Here is a 15,585-nt window from a genome sequence, read left to right on the forward strand (position 1 = left end):
CTTTTTTTTTTTTTTTTTTTTTTTTTTTTTTTTTATACAATTTTAACAATGTAAAAATAAATAATAAATATTATTACATACTTATTTTTAAATTACCATTTATTGAAAAATTTATATATAATACCTAATACAACAAATTTGTAGTATTCTAGTTTGTTCTCTGTGTCTTTTATCGATATAATTTTATTTTTTCACTTTTTTAAACACTGAAAGAAAAACACTGTATTAAAAAGGAGAGAGAAAAACACTTAATTAAAAATGTTGTGTTGCGCTGGCCAACTACATTGGGTTGCCTCATACACAGCATACTTAACATTAGTAAAGAACAATTTTTTTTTAAATCTTATTAATATAAATAGTCAAAGCATAAAATTTTGGAAATTGTCACATTATAAAAAATTTTGAATTATGTTCTGAAGTTATACATGACTGTTTTTTCTTTTCATTATTTATTATTTCTTTCCTTGCACATTTTATTTTTTCTAGTTTTTAAATGAGTTTAATTTGTTCATTATCTCAATTCTAAAAATTTTCTATCAAATATAAAAGTAAATTTAAGTCAAAAGCATAAAAATGATATAAATATTCCAAATATAGTAAAAAAAAACAAACACTAACACATGCATACAAAGATAAGTTTATTAAGCTAAAAACAATAAATATAACATTAATAATTATAAAAAGAACCAATAAATATAAAAATAATATAAAAGTAATGATATATATATATATATATATATATATATACATAAAAGTAATAAACATGTAAAAAACCAAAACAATAAATATAAAATTGTTTAGATATATAAAATATAGAAATAAAATGTGCAATATATGCATGCTTTCCACTGAGACATCACTTAGATAAAAGCGAACCAAATCACAATAGACTATAGTAATTGCGATAAGATGTATATTAGAGAAACCTCTAAAAAATGGATACAAGAGTCAAAAAACATAAAAGCAACTGAAGAAATAACAAAAATTTAAAAAAGTACACTTTTAGCTCATCACAGCATAATTAACTGAAAATTATAAAAAATTTTAGACATTGAAAAATAAAAAAATCAATCTATATTACAAAATAGTAACTTTTAAAATGGATGTTGTGAATTTAAAGGGCCCTGTACAGATATAAATAACTTTAACATAAAATGAAATAAAAAATTGATAACATATTTACAAATAATGTAAATTTCATTCGGTTATAAAATTTTAAAAAATAGTAAAACAGAATGAGGATTGTGGAAAGGTTTAGGAAAATAGAAAACGAAATAAGAATTAGTATAAAGTACGATTCCTTTGAATGCAATGTGACAATAACAGTTGAATAGTAAGTTAATACCCTTTTATTTAAGAAAAAATAAAAGTTTTTAAAAAGTGACGAAATAAAATTATAAGGATAAAAGATACAGGGAAAAAATCATCAATTAATAATTATTTTAAAATAAGAGACTAACTGTATTTATTATTTACTGTTGTATTGTTAAAGTTTGAAAAGAAATCCTGAAGACAAAGGATTCCGTAATGTCTGTTTTTTTATATTATAAAACTGGAAATATTAATATTCATATGAAATATAATAATAATTAGGGCTGATAAGAGTGATGTTCTGATGCCAACTGAACATCACTCTTATCAGCTCTGACGAAGCGTTGCAAAGTGGGGCGAAACGTTGGTTAACAATAAATAATTTTTTGTTACTATTTTGAAACCTTTATTGACCGCCACCCGGACTACCTTCCTCCAATATTTGTTATAGTATAATATATATAATAATAGTATTTGTTACTGAAAATTCATATTATTAAATTGAACCTTTTTAAACCAAGCAGTTTGTTCTGTAATGAAGCCCAAAGTGTTATGGGATCACCTTGGCAACCTCGAGTCTAAAGTGGTTTAATGCATGATCTACACTTGTCACAAATTCAAAACTTCTACAAATGCTTGGTTAACAAAGGAAGCAACAAATGTCGGTATCCACTAGCTTGTTTTGTTCTATTGACGTTTTTCGGCTATTACATTCATACTACAACCTATAAATTCAACCTACAAATTTCGTTTTAAATTTTTTATCAAATATTTCTTAATTTAATTACTCAAACATATAATGTCTTTATAAAGTTTTTATACTGTTTTAAATAAAAAATAAACCATTAAGGTTAATTGACAAGATTTTAAAAATAATATTTCACTGAATCGATAGTATTTTAAAATATACAATCTTAAACTAGAGTTAATTATTGAATTCGAAGGTTAGGAAAAATCTTTTATTAATTAAAACACCGAGAACACAAATATTTATCTGTTGGGAGTTCTAATATAATGCTAACTGAACACAAACGTGTGGATACAGAACGAGCGCTGTTTGATTTGTGCTCAAAAACGAACACTCATTGGTTCAGAGACAAATTCATGCCAACTTGTACCAGCTAATCCAAATGACTCTTGTACATGCATGTATTTGCTATAGTTTGGCAAATATATAGAGGTACCTTGAAAGTGATATCTTAGCCTTCCTACTCTGGCTAGAATAGGTTGGTAACCTGTTGGATAACCACCCCATTTGCCAGAAATTGTCAAACAAGAGGTATAATGCCAAATAATTGATTCAAGTAAATGAGTAGTCTGTCGAAAATTTTACTTGTGGCTCAACTGCTGTAATAATAATAATATTGTTTATTTATTCTGGGATTAATCCCTTTAGAATAATATACAGGCGTCAGAATTAGGCTTTAGAGTCTTAGAGTAAAATACAAAATAAGAATGAAATTATAAAACGTCATAAAATATAATAAAATAATGAATTTGAAAAGACTAAAATGAACAACAATAATTAACAATGTATATAAAATAAGAATAGAACAAATAAAATAAAACCATATGTCATATAAACATGAGATGACAAACATTTCTGATAATAAATAATAGAAAACAAAAATGATAAAAATCAAATATAATTAAACTAAAAATAATAAATGAAAAGGTACAATTTCTGCTAATATACATATTTACAAGAATAAACGAAAATCTGAAACATTAAGTACAGAAAATATATAAACTGTGTTTGAAACTTTCAATTGTTATTCTTCCGAAATTGGGTGGACAGAAGCTGGTCGAAGATATGGGATTTGAAGGTTGGAAGGGTATTAGAACTATGAATGAAGGGGGGATTGGAATTCCATAGGTATGAGGAAAGATCTACCAAAGGCTGCAGTTTGATGGGAAGTTACATAAAGTCTGAAGGCCGTTAAAGCCTGAATTGTATCATCGTTAAACAGTCAGCTGTTGTTTTTCATTTTTATCCGCCCACGTGTATTTGAAGATCTCTGTAAACATAAAAGCACTAGAATTATCTTAATTAGCTCTTCAAATCCACTTCAAAGCACAGTTGCATTTACTTTTTTTTTTTTTTTTTTTTTTTCAAGTATTTTGGATGATATGGTATATTGGTGTAATAAAACTTTAGATAAATCTTTCTCTACAAACAAATATTTATATCTCTCTTGAATTTATTTAACTTGAATTAGAATTTAATTATTTTCATCATTGTGAAATAAATTATTATTATTAGTGATGATTATTTTTTATTGGGTTTAAATTTTGGTTAACAAACATAAAAACAAAACTATAAGCTTTAGTTTAATTTATGTCAACATAAAATCCTGGGCTAAGTTACAAGCTAATCTTTGGCAAGAGCTTAGAACAATTTTCTTATTATACATCACTTATTAATAAGATGAAGACGGTTCAGGTGCGGTTAAAGAAAAACTTCAAATAATCATAAAACTATTTATTATAAGCCAATATTTCAGCCCACATTGCAAGGCTAAAAAAGATGCAAACACTTGAATGGGGTAAAAATAAATTTGAAACTTAAAATTAAATAAGAATAACAAAAGGTTTTAGATAAAACGGAAATGACAACAAATAAAAAAGAAATATAAAGTTACAGGCAAACAAAAGATGAAAAAAGGGAATAAGAGTAAAATCAAGAATAAAGAAAGATAATAAACAAGATATAAAGCATACCTAACAGATGGCAATCGGCCAGGTGTGGTGGTGTGGTTGTCGGTTAAAAATACGTTATGTTTGAAAATAATGTTAAAGTAAAGAGTATTAACAAATTAAAGAAATATTTAAAAAAAATGAGCATAAGATGATAATATACATAATAGGGGGGAGAAAAATTGCTAAAAAATTATGAAGAAAATTAAAAGACTGGATCCAATAAATACAATATGGTGAAGAAAATAAAATATACAAGATAAATAGAGAAACAAAATTGTGTAAATTATATGATAGAAACATTAATATAAGGTAATGAACGTAACTTTAAGTTGGAGGTAACATAATAATAATTATTTATTTATTTGTTTCTGGGGTAACCCCCATACAAATAGAGTTGGCCTGTTAAGTAAATAATAATAACAATTTACAAACTATTAAATTATTATGTATACTAATAACAAAATTTATACCTATTATATTGTGTAAGCTAATAACAAAACAGTAAACCTAAATGGTGAAGTAAAAATCATTTATATAAGTTAATAATTTATAAATTAAATAATAATAATAATAGTCTATAAAATTATTATATAAGCTTATTAGCTTGTAAGCTGTTATTACAGATGGTATACCCAAACTGGGATTTCTCAAGTGAGCTATGGGGCAACTGATTTTAAGGTAGCTTTGAGGAGCGTTCGTTTTAATGAAGACCCTACCGTACCACGGGTTATTAGTCAATTCTTGTAATAACAGGAGGTTTTATCCTTGACAAATTTCCTATATCTGTCTAAGATCTCCCCCATTCTATTTTTGATACTTATCGGATCATTGAATAGTAGTCAAACATTCAGAAGCTCTTCAATAGTTTCCTTATCTGTGACGTAACATTTGAATATTAAGTCCAGATTAAATAAATAAAATGATGGATTTAGGTACTATACATGTACATAAAATCAGAGATTTAAAGTTCTTGAAAATAAATTGTCCTGTTTTTTTGGTTAAATATTTCTTTTGGTTTAATGGTTTTTTTTTATAACAGGAATACCTTCAAAAAAAATTTTCCAAACATAAATATAACATAATTTTTTTTTTTTATATCATTACTTAATTTATAATTCGAAACTAAGAAAAATAAAAAGTTGAAATTCTGTCGTTTTTTTTTATCCTGACTGATATTACTACACGTGTATATGAAATCATTGATTTCTGAGACCATTTGAGTTCCAAACCAATGGCTGATTTGATGTCAAATGACATATGCTTGTTCCAGACCCTTCTAACAATAATAATAAGTGATGGAAGATCGATGATTGACCATTTGTAATAATAAAAGGAAAATGGTCTGGGTGCGGTCCAAGAAAAACTCAGATAATTATGAAAGATAGTTGACCGTGGATGATAAATGAGGAGAAGATGGTTGGGGGTGCGGTCAATGAAAAACACAAATAAGTATGATTAACTTATTTTAATGTGTATTTTAATATTTTAACGTTTCGGCTAGAGTTTCTAGCCTTCTTCAGGGCTAAAAACAAAACAAGATAACAACCACAGTAAGTATAGAAAAATAAAAAAATATAAAAAGAAAGTATAAACAGAATAATTTTACTCATACAATGAATAATTTTACAAAATAGAATTAATAAAATGAAGTGATGAGAGAAGCGGGAAATAAAATGTATACATAGGTAATTGAAAAAGCGGGTACAATAACTTACTTAAGGAAATGAAATAAAAATAAAGTTATATAATGCAAAGAAGTATGAACATATTAGTTATTATTAATTTAAAATTTAAATATGAAAAGAAAATGAAAAATTGAGAGGAAGAAAATATATGTAACAATAATAGATGATAAAGAGGCAAATTATAAGTATAGTGTACAAAACTTATAACGTGGGTAAGGAAAATGGATAAAAGTGGAGAGAATAAGGGGAAAGAGTAAAATAAAGAAATGGGAAAGAAAACAAAAAAGAAGAATTTTTATTTTTCTATACTTACTGTGGTTGTTATCTTGTTTTGTTTTTAGCCCTGAAGAAGGCTAGAAACTTTAGCCGAAACGTCGGCACATTAAAATAAGTTAATCATACTTGTTTGTGTTTTTCATTGACCGCACCCCCAAAAACTCAGATAGTCGTAAAACTATTTATTATGAGTCAATGTTTCATTAAACCTCCATAATTCTTTTATTCTATGTTCTGCATTTCCGAAGTTAATTTTCCTCCAATATTATTTATTTTTTAAACCTACCCCTCTTACTTTTCTTTCTTTATATTTTACTATCCATCCTTTTATTTTATTTGTATTTATTTAATCTGCACTTAATATTCATATGTTACCCCACAGATAAGAAAACCATTGGAGCTTCGGTATGTTTGACTACTATTCAATGATCCATTAAATATCAAAAATAGAATGGGGGAGATACAGGAAATTTGTCAAGGATAAAACCTCCTGTTATCACAAGAATTGACTTATAACCCATTGTACGCTCCTCAAAGCTACCTTAAAATCAGTTGCCCAAAGCTCACCTGAGAATAATTGGTATTACTCTAATTCTAAATTTCTACTACCAGTAGAGATGAAATAAAAATGCAGATTTTCAGTTTTTTCCTAGCTATAGTGCTTTAGGTTTAAAGTTTGTTAAAAACAATTGAGTGGTTCTTAAATATAGCTTAAAGTTACCAAACTATTTGCACTAGAAAGCTCAGAATAATGTAAATCTTCTGAATTTTGATGTCTTTAATTTGTTCACCTTCTCAAAGCAATCTTCAAATGTTAAAAAAAATCTTTGTATTAATTTCTTTGAAACACACAAATGAAATTTTGAATTAAAAAAAATATCTTTTATAATTATGAATGGGCCAAATTTACAGTATTCCTGTGGGTTATAAAAAAATCAATTAAATCAAAAGCTATTTTTACACCAAACAACCGGAAAGTATATTTTCAAGTGCTTTAAAATTAAATATTAGTGTGAATTTTTATACAATTTTTTTTTTCCAACTGAAGTGGAGATATGTATTTCTCGTACTTTGAATTAAAAACTAAAAATTAATTTAACCAAAAGCTATTTTTATATCAAACAACCGAATAGTATGTTTTCAAGAGCTTTAAAATTAATAATAAGCGTGAATTTTTATCCAGATTTCGTTGTCCAACTGAAGTGGATATATACTGTATTTCTCGTATTTTGAACTATAAACTTTAGTTCACTTCAAGTCATACATCCTGCAGTTTTAACTCTTTTACAACACCTGATAGCATTTGTAAGCTCTTAATTGGTAACTGAGCATTAACAATTTTTTTTTTTTTACATAATCCGGTTGAAAAACTATAGTAAAGTATGGTATGTTTATTCTTATATCATTTGTATCAAACATTTATAGGAGTTTTGTCTTTTATTTCATATTTCTGGAAAATTTAGCCTTTTTATTGCTTTTTAAATTTATTTTATAATCCGAGCAATGTTTTTTGGCTGTTTGCCCATTATCCATTTTATTGTTCTACTAAAATAAAAATTATGCACAATAAAGAATTATACATTGATTTTTAAATAAATAAGTTTAAATTAATTAAAAATATAAGAATAGAAAGTACTTATGACTAATAAAAAAGCAAGAAAATACGTCGACTTGTATCCAAGATTTGAATATGAAAGATTTTTTATTCTGTTTTAAAATATTGCTGGTCCAGAAGAATAATGACGCAACTGTTAACATTGTGAAATTTACTTGTATTTATCAGCACAAAAATTCATTTAGTAGATGTTCAGAAGTCAACATAATTGCACTTAAAAATTCACCAAGGTAGGAATTTTTTAAGTATAATTATGTCCATTTGAAAACATCAAGTAAATCCATTTTTGAGTCTTCCAACACAATAAAGTCAATTTTACAGTTGCGTCATTATTCTTCTGGAGTAGCGATATGTCCATCATATAATTTAAGATAAGAAAAAATTAAAATAATTAGTATTAAATTTTTTGCCTGTTTTTAAAAACTTTTTTAAATTGATGTATATTAATTAAACTAGTTCTGGAAATAATAAATTATGTTCTAATAACTTGTAATTAACTTAAACTTATTTGTTTGAGATTTAATGTATAATTAAAAACTTTGTATTTTTTACTGTATTTATGCATAGAACAGAAATATATTTTAATTAAAAATCATATATTCTGATCATAATAAGAACATAAATTATTTTGAAAAAATGTTCAGTTTAAAGTAATTATAATTAAAAATTTATATTGGTTGATCTGGTGTAGAATGTTCAAGTCACTGTTGATAACAAGCCATTCAATGTTTAGCTTATTCAAGCACCATTCAGATTATATTACTGTTTGATCAGATCATTGAATGCAAGGTCATCTGCTGCATTCCATGTAACTATTTGCATAAATACCCTGTGCAGACTAAAACACTAGAGATAACACAAATTACTTCAGATATCTAATAAAGGTATCTAATAAATTTATTTAAAATGTATCTATAAAAAATTTAATGCTGAACTATATTTATTTTACTATACAAACTAGCTTACAAAGAATTATTTTGTCTAACTGTACAGCACCTGAAAAGGGACTTCATATAAGTTTTGTTTTACAACTAATTATAACAATTTTATAAAAAGTGCTTTTAATTATAATATTTCTTGTGGAATTCATACCTTTTTCTTCAGTAAAAGTATGGCATTTTTTTATCTTTTACAATTTATGTTCTACCCTTAGCCATTAACATTAATTCAATGTTAAATTATTATAGAATTAATATTTAACATAAAATACTAAATTTATAGTTATTATTTCCATCAACTGAAAGGCTCAATTATAAATTCCTAAATCTATTATTTGAAATTAGTTAGAGACAACAATTTATGAGTAATCAATTAATTAAATTTAAAACTGTTTACACTCATGATGTTTATTTTATGAGATGAGGTATTACGCAAGTTGTTTGAATAAGTGTTTATGCTATAAACACTTTACTTGAGATTGTCATTATTAAATTAATATTTAAAAAATAATGTGGCAATTTTTTTTTAGAATAAACAACTAAAATAATAATGAATATGAAAAACATATATACAGCAGTAATATTGGTTGTTCCTTTTTAAAAAACAAAAGAATTAGTCATAGCTTTGCAAAAATAAAAATCACTATTTATATTTATATAAATAATAGTTTTTGTTTTTTCTTCTTGAACAATACTGTTCTTCATTTTCCTTTTTTTTTCCTTGATCTTTATTTTATTCTTGTTTCCATTATTTTGCCTATTTTAGTGTGTACTATATTTGATTTGTTTGGATCTCGCGGAACAAAACCAGATAAAACAAGGAGCTTCTTAGAAGACCTAGGTGTTAATATCGGAGATATAGCTGTCTTGGCAGAAAACATTATTTTAGACTCCCTGGGTATCATACATCACCTGCATGGGAATTAGATATTAGCATTTTTAACCTATTTATTTATGTTTTAACTTATTTATTTGTTTTTTGTTGTTGTTGTTTTTTAAACTTATCTACTGCTGTGACTATTGTGTCTTTGATTTATTTTTATGTTGCTATCTAATGATAAATTCTTTTAATTTGCTTAACGGATCCAATGTGGGGTGCGGATCTCTGGAGAGGGGAGGTATGAGAGAGTGAAATAGGGAGAATAAAATTGCCAAATAAATGGAATAAAATTGTTAAATAGGGAAAAAATAGTTATAATATATTATACCTAGTTTATAGAAGATTATTCATTGTTAAAAGGTAAAAAAAGAAAAAAAAATTGTTTTTATATCATATTAATATATGTCGATGATGAATTGATTGGTATGCTGTGTTTTATAGCAACTCAATATATTAGGACACCATGGCTAAATAAAGCATATCTCCATTTTTTATTGCTTCTCTGTTTCATTATATGTCTTATATTTTTTTTTATTTCTTGTTTATTTATAATTTCTGCTGAACATCTTATTTTTATTTACTTTTTTCATTTTTATATAAACTTCCACATATTTTAAATCATATTCAGCCGCACTTTAGTTTACTTTTATTTCACCCTATATATTCTCTTACTTTGTTACATTATTTTTTTTTGTTGTTTGAATCTTTTTTAACCCTTATGAAGGGGGCGAAATGTTAGCTCTTAGTAAATAGTTTGTTTACTATTTGAGTTACTTTTTGACTGCACTCAAACCATCTTTCTTTTATTAATTACATATGATCGATCAACGATTTTCCAATTATTTCAAACATTGTACTAAGAACTTTATTTATTTATTTATTTCTTATTCATTCATTGGCTTCTAAGCCTATCCTTGTCCCCAACGGGTTGAGGTCCACCTCATCCACATCGTCGAGCCACCTTATGTGTTATCTTTCTTAAAAATCACAATATCAAATTAATCATACACCTTCATTAACTCCTGATTTTTCCTTTTTTGCCATTGTCCAGATTCTCTTTTTAGTCCATATATCATTCGAAGGACCTTTCTTTACTATACCTTAATATTCTTTTAGTTTTCTGAGGTCAGGAACCACATTTCAATGCCATAGTTTACTTTTAAGTGAAAACTGAATTTGCCTATTTTTAAACTTTATATTCACATACATTCCATCAACATTCTGTAATACTTCTTCATCCTCAGGTTTCTGATTGAAAATACAACATTAACTGATAATAATAAAAATATTTATAAATATGATGCACTTAAAACATTAGTTTCTTAATTAATCACTTAAAAATCGTGTCACTGGTCTGGAAGAAAAATGAATGCTACTGTAAATATTATGGAAATTGACCTTATTGTGTTGGTGGGTTCAAAACTCCATTTACTTGATGTTTCCGAATTGACATAATAGCACTAAAACATTTGCCAAGGATGGAATTTAGTAAGTACAGTTATGTCCATTTACAAATATCTAGTATATCCATTTTTGAAGTCAATTTCACAAAATTTTACAGCGATGTTATTGTTCTTCTGGACAATATGTAGCTAATTTAATTTTACATTAGCATCTATATAAAATTATTTCTGCTTTTACCTTCCAAAGTTATCCATAAAATCTTATTACTTCAAATTGGTAGAATAATATAATTTTACAGGAGTATCCTTATTAGGTTGCATCACTAAAACATTGATGCATTAGTTGTGTGTGACTAAAATGTTTCAAAATATGAAGATTTATTTTTTCAAAAAATAAAGAATCATGTATAAAAATATTATAAAGCATGATTATATTGCAATTATAATTTTTTCACATAAACAGTATACAATTAATGTCATCAGCCAAAATGTGAAGCAACAATTGTTTTAAAATTTTATTTAACATCAAGAGACCTTCTGTAGACCATAACAAACTTTTTATTTATTTATTTTGAAAATATAACAAATGTCCCGTGACTAGATGGAAACATCATTATAGAGGCTGTAACGTGTTATAAGCTAAAATTATACAATTTTGAAATTATTTCTAGAAATAAAATTTATTTATTATTATTTTACTTTAAAAAATTATTTGATTGGGGACAGAATAAGACTGCTTTTTTTTTTTTTTATTATTGCCTGAGTAACTAATTCTTGAAAGTCTTCGTCATCTGTCTAATCATCTATCTCAATCCAATCCATTTTACTGAATTTGGAAAGAACCAACTGGAACAATGGAAGGTTCCTTGTATGGCTACCTAATTAAACTTAGATTTGCTCTAAATCTCAGTTTAACTGGCATCATTGGCCAGTAAAGTTTACCGCCAGATTTGAAGGTAAACTTTTCTAGTCTAACAGATAATTATAGATTTTACCCGAGATTTCACTAATTGTAGTTTAAACTATGATGTTGCTACCAGCCCCAAGTAATGTAGATTTGGACAGCTAGGTTTGTTCAGAATATAATGAAATATAAGTCACTAAGTGAAGAAAAATTGTAGGCTGTTATGTGTTCAATTAAAATTAATTATTAAGATTCATAAAAGTAAGAAAGTACTTCAGAATTACTGAAGAATACCTTCAGTAATTATCCCAATATATATTTATATTAATTTAAATTATTTGAGTTCACTGACCTATTATTATTGGATTACCTTTCCAAAGGGCTTTTGTGTTTATCAGTTTATCAATTATATATCTTTATATTTATAAAATATTGTTACCATTGAAATATATAATATAATTGGTGGTAATAGGATAGTATAGTATTATATAAGTATTTATTTACATTTAGTACATGATTGCAATAAAATGATAAAATTAAATTATAAAATGGTCCAGATAAATATGGTTTACCTTAATCTGAAAAGCTGCTGGGTTGGGTGATGCATGTTTCAGTGTGTAGTGATATTTTAGCCGTTGTGTTCCTGATCTGACTAGCCATAGGGAGCTATAGCCCATCTCTGATCTCTATAGAGGACCTCCTATGGTCGAAGCCCATCCTCTTTCCTCTTCTAGCTGCCAGTTCCGAGATCCAACCTCAGTCTTCAATACACTCCACTTGTTCGTTGGAGCATCACCCTGTTGTAATCTAATTCTTCATTGGATACCATTAGCTACTCCCTTGAATAATAAGTCACAAAAGCCTACAAGTGTTTGGAATAAACTATAATTGACTTGCCTGCCAACAAGGCAAGCCACTGATATCTGGTTTAATAAATGTTGTTCCTTTAACATCTTGTACCCATTATACCACTGAGAAAGGTCCCTTTGTGTTGTCTCAGTCACTTCTCTGTCACTTGTCATTTGAAGAGATCATGTATCAAAGCAGATGGTCAGACAAAGGCATTTGTAATATCGAAAGGGTTAATACATATCAATTAGGTGTCCTGGTAGACTATTGAACAAATATGGTACCATACAACTTAAAAGTGTTTCCCAAATCTGTTGTTAAATGGTGATTTGATAAATTTAGTCTCTTTTTTTTCCTAACATTTTTTAGATAAATTTTTCTTCTCTCATGGAAAATAGTTTATTGTTATTTTAGTCATTCACGATCTTCATAATTAGGTTCTATGGGTTGAAACAAATAAATTTTAATAATTATCTCATTTTGTCTTGAATTTTTATCTCCACTCATCTTGATAATAATTGAGGCTCTGAATAAATAATTAATAATATCAATATGAATAAAATAATATAATAATAAATATAAATAATATAATAATTGCATTGAATCATTTAATTACTAATCAAAATTCATTTAAATATTTTGTCAAATATTCATAATCTAATAAAGCCATTATTTAACTTTTTATGTATTATTTATTTTATACCCATGTAATATCTAATAAATAAATATTTATTAGATATTACTAGGGTATTAAAAGAACAATTGCATTAATAATAGTGGAAATGGTTCTAAAAATAATCATATTTATTTTTTCATCTTTCTCTTAATTCAGTCACCTCATTTTATCATTTTGATATGCTTATCTGGTATTATTGTGTGTATTTGATAAAATTGTTTATATAATGCATGTTATGAAAAAATATAGCATTTTTCAAGTTTGTGTGAGTATGTTCATATATTTCTTGATTTCTTTCCTTTAATTTAAAACATCTATTGCCTATGTATAATTTTTTTCACTTCTAGCTCTGTTAACTTATTAATTTAATTAATAAGAAATACAGAGAGAACTTTTTTTTATTAGATTATTTGCCATTTAGATAAGGCTGTTTTTTAAAGTATGTGATCAACAAAAAGCTAGTCTTTATGGATTTTTTTTTTTTTTTTTTTTTCAACTGTCCAATTATCAATATTAATTAGCACATTTAGATTCTATCAAACTTATTTTCGTTTTTCATATGGGTAAATAAATATGTACCTATTAAAATATTTTGATAAAAATTATTTACTGGTTTATAATTAAATATAAACACCTATGTTTATTGTTTATTTTTATCAATTTTCTTAATATCTCCCTTTTACATATTACTATATCTCACCTATCATTTGCTATATCATCACTATATCATTTGCTTTAATTGTAGACATGATATAATTAAAATATTTTCTCTCTATTATTTAAAAAAGTTTTTAGTGATCACCATGTAACATTTTATTTTTGCATGTAAGGTAGAATAATAAAAAGGTATCATAAAAATTTGAGCAACCAGTAATACAATTAAGTGAACAGTTGTATAATGGGGGTTGGTCCGTCATTAGGTAGACAGAGATGGGCAAGAATTAGCTTTAGTTGAAACTAATAGCTGATATTGCTATGGATACGACCCTTATTCATGAATGAACCATTGATTAATAAATATCGTATCCATGGCATTTTTAGCTATTAGTATCAACTATAGCTAATTTTTGCCCAACTCTGCAGTTGGATAGGGGGTTCATTTTGTTTTTTAATTATTATTATTAATAATTATAGAAAACGTACTCTCAATATGTGTAAATAAAATTCTGAACTGTATATGATGTTTTGAAAATCATAGATGATTTAGACTGGATTAAATAAGAATGCAGTTATAATTTTCTCAAATAAAACATTAATAAATGTAAATTTTAGATTGAATGCTTAGGAAAAAAAAGTTTATTAATATTTTTGCACAATTTTTGTCTACAACAAACATTGAAAATGAGTAATCTTTTTCAATTATTTGTAATGTGGTTGAATAATTAATTATCAATTAATCTATAATTATGATTATTATGTACTGTAATTATCATAACTATTATTGGTAATTATTCTATTATCTATAATTAGTACTGATATTCACTGACTGATTTTTCTATTACACATAATTACTATTGATATTCCTAATTACAATACCCAGATATGCAGTTTTCTTTATCTTAATTAGCTTTTACTCATTTTTTTTTTCATTATCAATTTCATGACACTGGGTACTTTACAGGCTAACTCTATTTGTACGGGGGCTGCTCCATAAACAAATAAATAAATTATTAATATTATTATTATATCCAGGTATATTGTAAATGATGTAGTATAATGAAAATGTTATAGATTTATTGTTTTTACTATATTATATTTTTATCATAGGTCCAACAGTGTGATGAGTGATTGCCGTATTGCCGTGTTTGGTGCGGGCGTCGTAGGCCTGACAACTGCGCTGGAACTGCAGCAACGGATCAGGAACGCTCGCATCACTATTATTGCTGACAATTTTAAAGAAGACACGACAAGTGACAGGGCTGCTGGGATATTCAGTCCTGCGTCCTATTTTTCTGGGCCTACACCTGAGATTACACAGTAAGTGAACAATCAATTAATTCCAGTTCATAAAACTAAGTCCTGTAGTATGTAATAATGTTATTCCTGTAAGTTTTGAACTAGGTTTAGATCTGGTACCCATAACGGCTACTGTAAACATCCAGTTAAGTTTTTTCTTTTTAATTTCTGAAAAAGTGTTTGTTTTTTTTGCCTCAGTATTTAATTTTCTTGCTGTAATATCGTTAATTTTGTTTTACGAAGTTATCAATTCTTTTGTGCATTCCTGGCATATTATGCTGCTCAATACAGAAGTAATGCTGTTTTCATTAAACTGTAGCATTATGAGAATTTTATAATGAGGTGTAGATAGTTGACCATAGATTAATGATTGGAGAAGTTTGTCGGGGGGG

The 15,585-nt window shown here is 26.5% G+C and overlaps 1 protein-coding gene and 1 long non-coding RNA gene across 5 annotated transcripts in view; both read left to right on the plus strand.

Moving 5' to 3' along the window:
• LOC136795773 (uncharacterized) overlaps positions 1-15,585 on the plus strand; it is a 305,717-nt gene that overhangs the window by 269,233 nt on the left and 20,899 nt on the right. The gene's annotated exons all lie outside the window — the stretch shown is intronic.
• Positions 1-15,585, plus strand: part of LOC106692155 (D-aspartate oxidase) — a 105,407-nt gene that overhangs the window by 76,982 nt on the left and 12,840 nt on the right. For 2 of the 4 annotated variants that reach the window (XM_014438084.2, XM_014438064.2), the window contains exon 2: positions 15,005-15,214. In XM_014438084.2, coding sequence (XP_014293570.1) covers positions 15,018-15,214 — 197 coding nt within the window. In that variant the 5' untranslated portion in view covers positions 15,005-15,017. Of the gene's footprint in view, positions 1-13,482; positions 13,503-13,724; positions 13,801-15,004; positions 15,215-15,585 lie in introns of those variants that run through there. The other 2 variants (XM_014438070.2, XM_014438076.2) reach the window with 2 other exon arrangements.

The sequence above is a fragment of the Halyomorpha halys genome, unplaced genomic scaffold (genome assembly GCF_000696795.3).
Source record: "Halyomorpha halys isolate HHAL.00 unplaced genomic scaffold, Hhal_1.1 Scaffold53.1, whole genome shotgun sequence".
NCBI classification, from domain to species: Eukaryota; Metazoa; Arthropoda; class Insecta; order Hemiptera; family Pentatomidae; genus Halyomorpha; species Halyomorpha halys.